The 12070-nt window shown below is 37.6% G+C and overlaps 4 protein-coding genes across 6 annotated transcripts in view; 2 read left to right on the forward strand and 2 right to left on the reverse strand.

The window, feature by feature from the left end:
• LOC125019928 (H-2 class I histocompatibility antigen, Q10 alpha chain-like) overlaps positions 1–12070 on the reverse strand; it is a 333056-nt gene that overhangs the window by 213414 nt on the left and 107572 nt on the right. The window lies entirely within an intron of this gene.
• Positions 1–12070, reverse strand: part of LOC125019922 — a 293290-nt gene that overhangs the window by 176709 nt on the left and 104511 nt on the right. The window lies entirely within an intron of this gene.
• LOC125019923 overlaps positions 1–12070 on the forward strand; it is a 268060-nt gene that overhangs the window by 101036 nt on the left and 154954 nt on the right. The window lies entirely within an intron of this gene.
• On the forward strand, positions 218–10514 carry LOC125019940. 2 transcript variants are annotated; one of them, XM_047605093.1, is made up of 7 exons: positions 218–425; positions 2764–3060; positions 3875–3925; positions 4409–4693; positions 6985–7113; positions 7678–7710; positions 8335–10514. In XM_047605093.1, the coding sequence occupies exons 1-7, from the start codon at positions 371–373 to the stop codon at positions 8400–8402; spliced, it is 918 nt and encodes a 305-aa protein (XP_047461049.1). In that variant the 5' UTR covers positions 218–370; the 3' UTR covers positions 8403–10514. The 2 variants fall into 2 exon arrangements, 1 of the variants encoding a protein (XP_047461049.1); XR_007114145.1 differs by having other exon boundaries at positions 219–425; positions 6985–7390.

Raw genomic sequence — 12070 nt, forward strand, 5'->3', positions numbered from 1 at the left:
TAAACTTAAAATAACCCGGCTCACTATCTTCCACTAAACTACACGAGTCTCCAGAGATGTATAAATATTTATACTTTATATAGTTTCTTAGTTTCTACATGATCATCGATCAGTCGTAAATTATCAACATGTGAGAAACACTGCTGTAGAAGTATATAGTAATAAATTCTCTCCCAAAGAACGACTCAGTTCTTTTTGTTACCATGGAGACAATGAAAAAAACAGAGGTCCCGTGAACGTCGCATGATACCAGGTAAAACCAAGTGGACGGTTCTTCAAAAGGCTGAGACGTAGACAAATAAACACGATAAAAAAAAAAGTTTGATAAAACTAAATTAAACATGAGAACGGAATCAAGTTTGTTTTCTAAATGTTCCTGCTGGTGTTTGTAGTTCTTCTGGGGACAGTAGTGACGGTAAACAGCGGTAAGTCACTGTTTTATGAACCTTTGATTAAAGTCGAGTTAAAAATTAAACTAAATCATTTCCGCAGTTGAACATTTAAAGTAGTTTTAGGTGAATTAGTTGTTGTAGGTGACTCCTTTGTTGAGTTTTAGTCATGTAAACTGGTTCATGTTTAGTGTCGTTTACTGTGATAGAAGTTGATGAAGGTGTTTCTGGGTTTAGTGCTGGAGCCTTTATTCCACTCACACACACGGAGATGGAAATTAAAATACTAAACCTCTGCATGGTTTCACATGGACGATTATTAAAGGACGATGTAAAAACAGACGAGAAGAAATGACTTCAGTTAAAGCAACAATTTAAATATTATCCTACTAAATTAAAAGTAGCCTAAATGTTCTGCATTTCTAACTAATCTCTAATCTCTGAGACAATATTTTCACAAATGACATTGTAAACGATACAAAAAGTGGACTACTGGTCAGTGACATCAGTGACTATCTGCCAGTTTTCACAATCTATGACACTGACTACAAGACAAATCTACCTGACACGAAAACTTTTTACAAAAGATTCACATCAGAAGCATCAATAACAGCATTCAAAATGATTTAATGGCACAAACCTGGGATAATGTGTATAACAGCAATAACACAAACAGGGCATATGATGAAGTACATTTAAAATACTGTATGATAAAAACTGTCCAGTCAAAAATATTAATAAGAAATTAAAATATCTAGATCATCCTTGGATCACAAAGTCATCGCAAAATGCTTGCTAAAAGAAAAGTACACTTTACAGATGATTTATGAGAAAGAGAACCATGGAAACAGAAACTAAATATAAAAAATATAAAAACAAGTTAACTAATATTATAAGAGCAGCCAGGAAAGAATATTACAAGAAAATATTAGAGGACAACAACAGTAACATTAAAGACATATGGAACAAACTAAACACTGATAAAAAATACCTCTAAACAATTTAATTATCCCAACTATTTTATTATCAATAACACAGAAACATATAATATGAATGAAGTGGTTAACAGCTTTAATTCTTTGTTAGTGTTGGAGCAGATCTAGCAGAGCAAATACCTGAACCAGAACCAGCTGAGGATCAGTCTGACAGTCTGATAGACCAGAGTCTGACCTCAATGTTCCTCACAGCAAATACTGTTGCACAAATGAGACATCCAATGACTGTGATGACATCACTATGAATGTTGTAAAAAGAGTGATTGAAGGGATTTTCAAAACCATACATACATCAGTAACCTATCATTTCAAACGGTACATTTCCAGACAAAATGAAAATAGCAAAAGTCATACCTCTGTATAAATCTGGGAACCAATTCACAAACTATAGACCTATATCACTACTATCTCAGTTCTCTAAAACCCTGAAAAGCTTTTCAATAACAGGCTGGACAAATACACAGAAAAACACAAACTGCTCACTGAAAGTCGATATGGATTCGGATCTAACAGCGCAACATCAATGACACTAATCGATGCAGTTGAAGAAATCAAATTTAGTAGACAAAAAACAGTATACAGTGGGGGTATTCATAGACCTAAAAGAAATCATTTGACACAATAAACCATGATTTATTATTAAAGAAATTAGACGGGTGTGGCATCAGGGCAAATCATTGGACTGGATAAGGAGTTATTTATCAAGCAGGAAGCAGTTTGTGAAATTGGGTGATGTTTGTTCATCAGGTTTGGATATTTCTTGTGGCGTTCCCCAAGGATCAGTGCTGGGCCCTAAACGTTTTGTACTGTATATCAATGACATATGCAGGGTTTCAAAAGTATTGAAGATGTTTTTGTTTGCTGATGACACAAATATTTTTTTTTCGTTCTGGCAGTGATTTAAAACACTAGTGATCAATACTGAACTGAAAAAAATAAAATCATGGTTGGACAGAAATAAACTATCATCAATAGTTACCAAAACCAAAATCTCAAGATACATCGCAGTATTAAATAAAGCAAAACACGCACTGGATCATAAATCTTTTATATGCTGTTCACTAGTTCTTCCATATCTCACTTACTGTACTGAAGTCTGGGGCAATAATTACATAAGTGCAATAATTATGAATAAAACCACTTGAGCCCTAAAACACTCAGAGGATCAACATGAGTCAAATAAACTAAACTCAGGAGAAGACTCCCGTTCAGGTCACAAAGGACCATATGACTTGATGTTTTCTCCCTAAACACACCAAACTGAACCCTAATCAGAAATAAAATGAAAGAAAGAAAGAACAACATCAAATGTGATCATGTGTCTGTATCATGCTGTATCATGCTCCCTCCAAACATCACCTCATCTTTTCTGCTTCCAGCTCAACCTGATGTGGAGCTGTTTTCAGAGGTTGTTGATGTCGGTGCAGAGACTGATAGTCACAGGCTGTTGGTGTGTAGAGCCAAAGCCTTCAAAACAACTGACATCATACTGAACATTAAGAAGAAACGCTGTGTTCAGACTAAAGAGGACGGAGTGGAGACTTCAGGAGTTAAACCAGATGACGACAAAACCTTCAGTAGAATTGACCATGTGATCATTCCTCCTTCCATAGTGTCTGATTACAGCTGTGAAGTCAGTCATGCTGCATCTCGTTTCCGTGTTGAGAAGGTTTGGGGTAAGAAAGTTTTTCATTCTTTTTCTTTTAGAAGAGAATACAACAATAGATAGGGACATTGATGGGCACAAAGAAAAACAGCATTCAAACATCCAAATACAAGAAACATACAATAAGCAACATTCAAGCTGTAGACAGACAGACAATGTGCAGCATTTAATAAAACAGCATGCATAAAGTAAACCTTAGGTAGGGCGGTGTTGGGGTTAAGGGTGGAGTGAGTAAGTAATTCTGAACAGGCGGGTTGCTGAGTCTGGTTTTGAAAAGAGGGAGAGAGTCAATATCATGGATATCAGAGGCTGAAGAGTTCCAGAGCTTGGGAGCAGAGTGGTTGAAAGCTCTGCTCTCCATGGTGGAGGTGAACAGAGGGACGGTGAGGTGGATCTGAGGGAGCGTGCTGGAGTGGGTCAGACAGATATGGGCGAGGGTGTGGATAGCTTTAAATGTGTACTGAAGGATTTTGAATTGAATTCTTTGTGTGACCGGGAGCCAGTGAAGTTCCTGGAATGGGAGTGATATGGTGGGAAGAAGAGGCTTTGGTGATGATTCGTGCAGCAGAGTTTTGGACCAGTTAATTAAATCCAACTCTGTCTTCAGAGACTTAACGAGGAGAAACTTTGCTTAGAAGGAAACACTTGAGTTTACGGATTCTGACCTGCATTTATTCTCAGATGAAACTTTTTCTTTATTGTCATGTTTCTCATAAACAAATGATGTCTTTTCTGTGGTTTAATATCCACATTATTTCAGTAACAGATCAGGATTGTGTTGAAAGACTGAACATGAAATTAATGTGAATGTTTCTTTGTTTTAGATCCTGACTTTGATGGAGGACGGATCATATCATCTAAGTTCATAGACACAAGTAAGACATGAGAATATATTTAATTATTTTCATCAAGTCTCAGGAAACGTAGATCGAGCATTAAGTTAAATATCTACAGACTGTAGGAAACGAGTAGTTCCTCACTTAAACAGGTTCTGACATTAATGTGGTGTAGAGGGAACAACATGTCAGATTACAGGGACATAACACCTCCTACTATAGAAAATACAAGTCAGTTAGCATTAGCATTAGCAGCTACCTATATCCCTGTACCACTGAAGAGCAGCAACACTTTACATTAAATCCCAAATGCAGTGGAATTTATTCATTGACATGAGATGATTTGAATCATAAAATAGATTTTTTTTCATTCTCCGCCTTCATTTCTAGTGTTGTCTAGTGTAGATTCAGTTCATTATGAGGATGTCAGTGTTATAAACTGATCATATGTGGTGACATTGGTCTGTTTCATGCTGCTACGTAGCCTCCCTCCAAACATCACCTCATCTTTTCTGCTTCCAGCTCCTCCTGATGTGTTCGTGTTTCCGAAGAACTCTACAGTTCCGACCAACATCATTTTGACGTGTCTGGTCTCAGGCTTCTACCCAAACAACATCACTCTGAATATGAAGAGGAACGGCCGTATTCTAACCGGAGAGGACGGAGTGAAGAGTTCAAGAGTTTGTTCAAATGAAGTCGACACCTTCCAGAGAAGAGACTCTGTGGAGATTAAAAAATCAGACAAGTCTGATTTCAGCTGTGAAGTCAGTCATGCTGCATCTGGTTCACGAGTTGAGAAGTTTTGGGGTAAGAAAGTTTAATTGTTTTGGCCAAAAGTTCTATTCGACTAAAACTTCGACCTAGACAGACTTTAATGAACCACAAGGGAAATTAATTGGTCATGGCTTAAGCTTTACAAAAAGATGAGCTGTTATACGGCTGGATAGAGTAAGGAGAAAAGAAGGTCTATAGTTCTCCAGTCTGTTGTTCATGTGAACTCCCAGGTTCTTGTAGTGGTCCACTACTTCCACCTCCAGGCCCTGGATATAGATGGGCTCCACTGATGTCCTCTTCCTCTTCCTGCTGAAGTCAATGACCAGCTCCTTGGTTTTGTTCACATCCAGGAGTAGGTGGTTTGCTCGGGACCACTCCATCAAAATCCATGTTCAGTGTCCTATACTCCACCTCCTGTCCATCTCTGATACACCCTACCACTGCAGAGTTCTCAGAGAACTGGACCCAGAGCTGGACTGGAACTCAGGGGTGTAAAGAGTGAACAGGAACGCAGATGTTGTGTTGTGTTCCGGACACAACATGATTAGGCCCTGTTGTGAATAATATGATGCCTCACACGGGGCACCATAAATGTTGTGCTCTGGCACAACTATGATGTAACTATATTAGTAAGAATATGCCTCTCACAGAAGCACCATTTATGTTGGGGATTGAACACTGCCTCCTACAGACAGTGCCGATCAAGGTTATGCACTGTAAATGTCAGGCTGTATTTGACATAGAAGGCGCTATTTACAGTGCACTCAGGTGGGTTATTGGCTATCAAATTAGTAAAATATTAATACTGAAATATTAATAATTACTATAAAAAATAGTAATTTGGGGCACCAGACAGCCAATCAGTCTCATAAAGGTGGGTATGCTATTAAAATAGAACCCTGTTTAATAATTAACTTAATAATCACAAACAATGTTACCAAATTTGAAGGATTTAAGAGTTCTACAGCGTAGAGGTTGGCATATTCACTCTTATACAACGTTAACCGACAAACAAAGTTTCAAAGAAATTTTATTGGACACATCTAGAAAATGAAATGACAAAATATCAAACTCAAGTGAGCTACATACACTATGTACACATGTGGATGTGTGTTAGTGAGAGTGTATGAGTGCATGTGTGTGTGTGTGTGACCATGTGTCTGTATGACGTCAGGCCGGGCTCAAAGCAGGATTCAGATGCAGAGGGGTGGCAGTTAAGGTGACTTTATTTCACAGAATAAACAGGGGTGAGCAACAAGCTCAAGTATTTTACTGATTTCAATTAATACATACATTGGCATGGTTGAAATATTCTACGCTTAGTCAAAGCATGTGCAAGATAAGCTGACTGCTGTTGCTGGATTGCAAAGTCCAATTGTTGTTGTCCTTGTTGAATGAACTACAGATGTCCTGGCTGTGTATTTCCAGTTTCGAGGAGAGGAGGAGAGTCCTTGGTTCTCCTTGAAGAGTTGAATGGTTGTTCTGCTTTGCTTTGTGGCAAAGGTAGGCGGAACGAGGCCAAAGGATTATTTTTCTGGGTACTTTTTAGTCCCTCCTCTGCGGTCGGTCTGAAGTAGGTGAATTGGGGCCAAAAATGTTGCTTTATCAGGACAGTAAAATAAATAAAGAAGAAACTTGAAATGAAGGCCGATAATCGGGTAGCCAAAGGGCACAAAAATACGAGTGGTGCTGACCAAAGGGTCCGGAAATGGTCTGAGGAGATGGATGCAATATACGGCCACAGACCAGGGAGCGCCGGTAAGGAAGCTTGCCTTGAAACCATTACACCGTTGCCGCAGTCCTCCACTAAGTTTTTATCTTTTATTACGTTCATTGGTTTTGTTTGCAAGCTCATAACGGCTTAACTGTTGTTTTCTTTTCACTGGCTGTTGGAACATATCTTTACTGTGTATTCCTAAGCAATGGAAAGGGTACTTAAAAGCTGGAGAGGTGTGGGGTGGTGAGGAGTGAGGTGGTGTAGAGGTAGGGCATGTATGGAATGCGGCCTTGTCCGCCATTTTGGATGGGCTGAGTCCCAACATCCCCATCTTCCCCATGTCCCAAGAAGCTAAAACAGGCAAAATACAAATTGTTCCAGTATGAACAAAAGTAATTTACAAGAATGAGACAAATTAAAAGTGAGTGGATGATAACTTTGTGGTGGACTGAGGCCAAAATAAAACAACCCTACCTAGAAATACATCGGATAACCTAATAAGCACAAATAAATGAATAAATAAATAATAAATTCAGTCTTTGCTGAGACTTTACATCCACATTTCACTCACACACACAAACTGATGTCAATGTTTTCTGGGTTTTAGATCAACGTGCTCCTCCTCCTCCTCCTCATTCTGATGGAGACAAGACTGGTGTCATCATTGGTCCAGTGGTAGGAGTCCTGCTCCTGGTTGTGGTGCTGGTGGTGGTTTTGAGGAGACGACGCATCCTTGGTAGGTTCAGAGTTGTGTATCTTCACTGTGTTCAACAACATCAATGACTGTAGGTCCTGTAATCCAGAGTTGTCTGTAGTGTATTTACACCAAGATTCCACAGAATCTTTTCCTCCAGAAGAACAATGGAGTGAGTCTGTTATCAGAGCTCTGTTATTATTGGACTGTGGACAAGTACAAGTCCTTCAATACAACAACTTCTACCATCAACCATCACTTCATTCTCTCTGTTTATTTACAGGAGCAATTGCCAGACGCAGAACAATCTTCACCCCAGGTGCATCCTCTGTGTTGTGAATGTTGTGTGTGTGTTGGTGTCTGTGCAGGACTGATTTAAAACATGTAGCTGATGTTATTCTGCGTTGAAGTTTTGTGAAATGCTCTGAAGTGGATGTTTCTATCAGCAGATATCCAACATTTACTGACAACAAAATACTGAATGCTGACCTGATCCTTCAAGTTAGTCCTGCACAGGCTGCAGCATTTTACAACCAACTTCACACACTGTTGTAGAAATATGAAACTGGAGGAAATAATACACTTCAATTTGGTCTTTATTAACAGGGATACCACTGCGGGCTATGGTTTCTACACGAGGTCAGTGTTTTGTTTCTCTGTTACTGATTCAGTTGAATTATTTTGTAAGTGACATTTTATTAATCCAGCTACAGTCCTGTAAATGTCACCATGTGATGTTAGAACCAGAGTTAGCTTAAAGCTAATTAGCACAGTTTGTTGTTCATGATGTGATTCCTCCTCGTTAGGCAGACTCGTGTGTTGAAGAGATGAGCTATAAATACATTGATTTACAGAATTAATTCTCTTTTATTCACATCTGATCTCAGATGAAACGCAGTTCTGTGTCTTTGTCCTCTGAGAGGAAGTTGGGCAGCTTTACTGTGTGATGACTCTAAAACTGGAGAATAAAATAAAACCCAACATGAAGAACATGCTGCATGTTTTCATCTTCTGGAAGATGTAGAATATACTGTACTGTAGAATAGTGGAAGTTCAACAGTTCAGGAGGACTATCTGAGTCTCTGTCTTCCTGCTGCTCTAATCAGCTGCTGACTGTTTCTAGTCTGCTCATTCATTCATTCATTCATTCATTCATTCATTCAGTCATTCATTCACGTTCTTCCTCAGTGTCAATCAGCTCATTGTGTCATTGTTGTCAAACTTGTAAACTTGTTCTTCTCTGTTGTTTTTATCTTCCTGCAGCCTCAACAGCCACAGAACAGGATAATTATTCCATCAGTGAACTATCCACCTCCTCTCATCAGATCTAACTACCACGGCCTCACATTGTTTCTTCTCTAATTATGATGAAACTATCAGATCGAACTACAGTCACTAGTCCTGTGTAGGAGAACATTTTATTTCTCCCCTGACCCACCAGGAGGGGTCACTTCGTGGGACAGTCCATGCTGGACAGGACTGTTGTTGTTTCCTTTGCAGATTTCTGAGACTATAAAACAAAGCCATAAAACAAGCTTTTAAGCACATTCCTGTGCCAACAAACAAGAATTTGGTACTTTTCCCCATGTTTGTGTAATCACGAACAGACACCACAGATAAAAACGATGTAAATAATTCAGAACTACAAGATCTTTCTCTGACTAGAACTACAAACTACTAAATGTACACTTGTAACCAAAATTACAATGTTTAATCTATACTCAGCTTGTGATTTGTGTCAATTTACAGTTTTGTTAATTTTTCTAACCCAAAAGTTGATCAAGTTAGATGAAAGTATTTTTGATCATAACAAGTAATACTGTTATAGTGTTTTAATATGTCTATAATCTTCGAAGCAAGACTAGTTAGCCTAGCCAAAATATGATCTACCTTTCCTTCTTATTGATATTAGTCAGTTAACTCTCAGTTTTTGTTAAGTTCTCTCCTGGCTCAGTTATGTTCTTATTGAGTCTCTATTCAGTTCTGTTCTCTCTTAGTTCTTGCTCACTTCTTTTTAGAGCTCAGTTTTCTTCTGAGTTGTTTTTGTCTTCGTGATACTTGTTACTTTTAACTCGAAGTTTCTATTGCCTGCCAGTTGGCATGTTTAAGTTTTATTTTTGAATCAATCTCGCCACATTTAACGCGCAACTTTTTCAAATTACAAGCTGAATTTTATTTTAACTGTCAAGACAGTCACGCATTAATAATATTTTTGAAGATATTTTTTCGACCGGCCATCGGAAGTATTTTTCAATTCCATCACTGACAATTTTTTAACACACACCATCAGACTCTGCTCCACAGAAACTTCACAGTTGTCCACTTTGTCTACATAACACTGAGAAAGACTCCAGCTGTAACCGACTGTAACTGAGATCTGCATGACAGTCCATCAATCTGCTCTCAACGCTTCAGTACCGCTGCTTATTTCCCGACGATACCACTGTGAAAGATCGAGCTCACCAGCAGAGTTGATCGTGTTATAACTAAAGAAACCTTAAACAAATCTGAATAATTAGGTTCCTTTGCGTTCTCTTTTTTGTTCATTCTTCTCACTTTCGCTAAACTCATTTACTTCGGTATTCTCATCATTTTCCATTACTCTGTTATATTATTCATCATATTATTTATTATTCACTATTCACCATTGTAAATAAACCACATGCTTGACTTAAGATGTTGTCAGAAGGTCCTTGTGAGCTTGAAACAGATGATCCCTGAACTAAGAGCTGATGCCTCAGATGATGAGATTGATTTTTTACTAATAATTAATATTGACCCAATATTAATTGATTCATTCTCACAGTGTATTCATAATCTGTGAGTGGTACCCAATCGACGAGTGCAGTTATTAGACTTAATTGTCTAATAACTTATTTCCACAACACCTGTTTCAGAACAGAATTGATGGAGAATATATTCATTAAAACACGGCACAGCTGCACAAAAACTTATTGTTTTAGACGTTCACTACATGAGATGTAGAAACATCAAAGCTTCTTTAATTTAAATACTCTTTAATGGTAAATGATTTTTTTTTTATTGTTAAAATCATGATGATCAGGTGTGCATCTTTTTATATTCAGATTTTTACATTTTACCTCTTTCAAGTGTGGATGGTGCTTTTTTTTTTATTTTGTTTTTGTTTTATCATTAGTCATTAAAAATAAATAAATGTGGTTTATTATACGATGACAAGGATTATAAAACTTCTGAAGTATATGTGACCTTTGTATAGACCTGAACGCTGGACATATGGACATAAGTGATTGAGAGTCTTTTATAATTATGTCCAGATCAAGTCGACTCGTCATCATTTTTACTACCTGACACTTATTTCAAAAAGGAAAGATGTTTTAATCTCTAATTTAATTAAACTACTGGATCAGTCATGGTGGAAATCTGTTTTATTATCAGTCAATTAAACCTCCTTTGTAGTTTTATCTTTGACTCTTTATTTTTCTTCTCATCTAGACACATTTATATGACTTGTTTTCTTATGAATATCTAAAAAAATCTCAATCAAAGCTGTTACAGTGTGAACTTGAATTTCGCATGATCTTGTGTTTTGGTGCCTTTTTGTTCAGTTTTCTGGTTGTGTTTAAGTTTTATTTTGTGTCTCTTTCAGATTCCACTCTCCAGTCCTGTCTCTGGTTATTCCATCAGCCTGTTTATATAATCCTCTTTCTCTTTATCGTTTATTCGTCTGTGAAGTTGCTGCTCCTGTCTCATTCTTGTTCCCTGACTTTTTCTCTCACTTTTATATCCATACATAGAAAGAAACCAAAACTAATACATTCACTAATTAAGTTATGTGTAATAATGTAAAATAACAGAGGGGAAAAGTATTGTACACATGCAGAAAGGGAGGTGGGAAAAGGCTGAAATCTATCAGTGATCAGACAGACATCCTGCCCCATGTCAGTGCAAATGAATATCAGCTGGTTCAGTCCAAACTGGTGTCCTGTAAAAAGACGTGTCATTACCAAGGTGTCACACAAGGAACATCTCATGATGAGTGAAAGCAGAAAAACTCTCTTAGACCTTCACAACCTTATTGTTGCTAAACATTCTGGCATTGGTTCCAGAAGGATTTCTAAACTTCTCTTTCTGACAGAGGAGTGAAAATAATTATCAGAAGAGTTGTCCAGAGCCAAGGACCAGAAAGACCTGGAATTAGCAGGTACAATAGTTCCAAAAAAAACAATAAGCAATGCACTGAACAGCCATGGCCTGTATGCACACTCACCACCAAGACTCCATGTCTGAAGAAAAAGCATGTGAAGCTCATTTAAAGTTTGCTGCACAACATCTGGACAAAATTCTAGGAGAACATAGTCTGGTCAGATGAGAGCAAAACTGAACTCTATTCTATTCAAAAGAGTTCTAAAGTGACTGATGTTTTGATGTAGAGATCGCATGAATTGATTAAGTCTCCGTGGAAACAGTTCATCCCTGATCAGAGTGATTATTGTAATTACTGCTAATTGTGATTATTGATTACTGAGTATGATTAATTGACTTCAGACTCTGGAACCACACAACAGGCAGGTTTACTGGACGTTTGGCTTCTTGATTTTTTTCTGGGGTAATTGTCAACTTTAGATTAAAACATAAAACTACAGTGTAGAACATAAGGGAGGTGTGGTCAGGGATGAAGGACATAACTGGTTGTGGGGGGAGGTACAGGCTGTGTGAAGGAAACTTGGAGCATGCGAATGAGTTTTAACACGATCTTCAACAGGCTGGATCAGACCATCAACACACAACTCACAGTAGGGGAATTCTCATCTCAATCACAATATCAATTACAAGAAAATGCCATAAAAAATTAAAGATATGGAACCTGCATTAAAAATATAAGAGGACGACATAAACTTAAATAGGCTTAAATATGCAATAAAAATTCAAATAAATAGCTTAAAAATATAAAAACAAATATTTAAATAAATTTCTAAACAAAAAATTAAACAAATACGACATATGTCAAACAAAGGAA

The sequence above is a fragment of the Mugil cephalus genome, chromosome 14 (assembly GCF_022458985.1).
Source record: "Mugil cephalus isolate CIBA_MC_2020 chromosome 14, CIBA_Mcephalus_1.1, whole genome shotgun sequence".
In the NCBI taxonomy this organism is placed as follows: domain Eukaryota; kingdom Metazoa; phylum Chordata; class Actinopteri; order Mugiliformes; family Mugilidae; genus Mugil; species Mugil cephalus.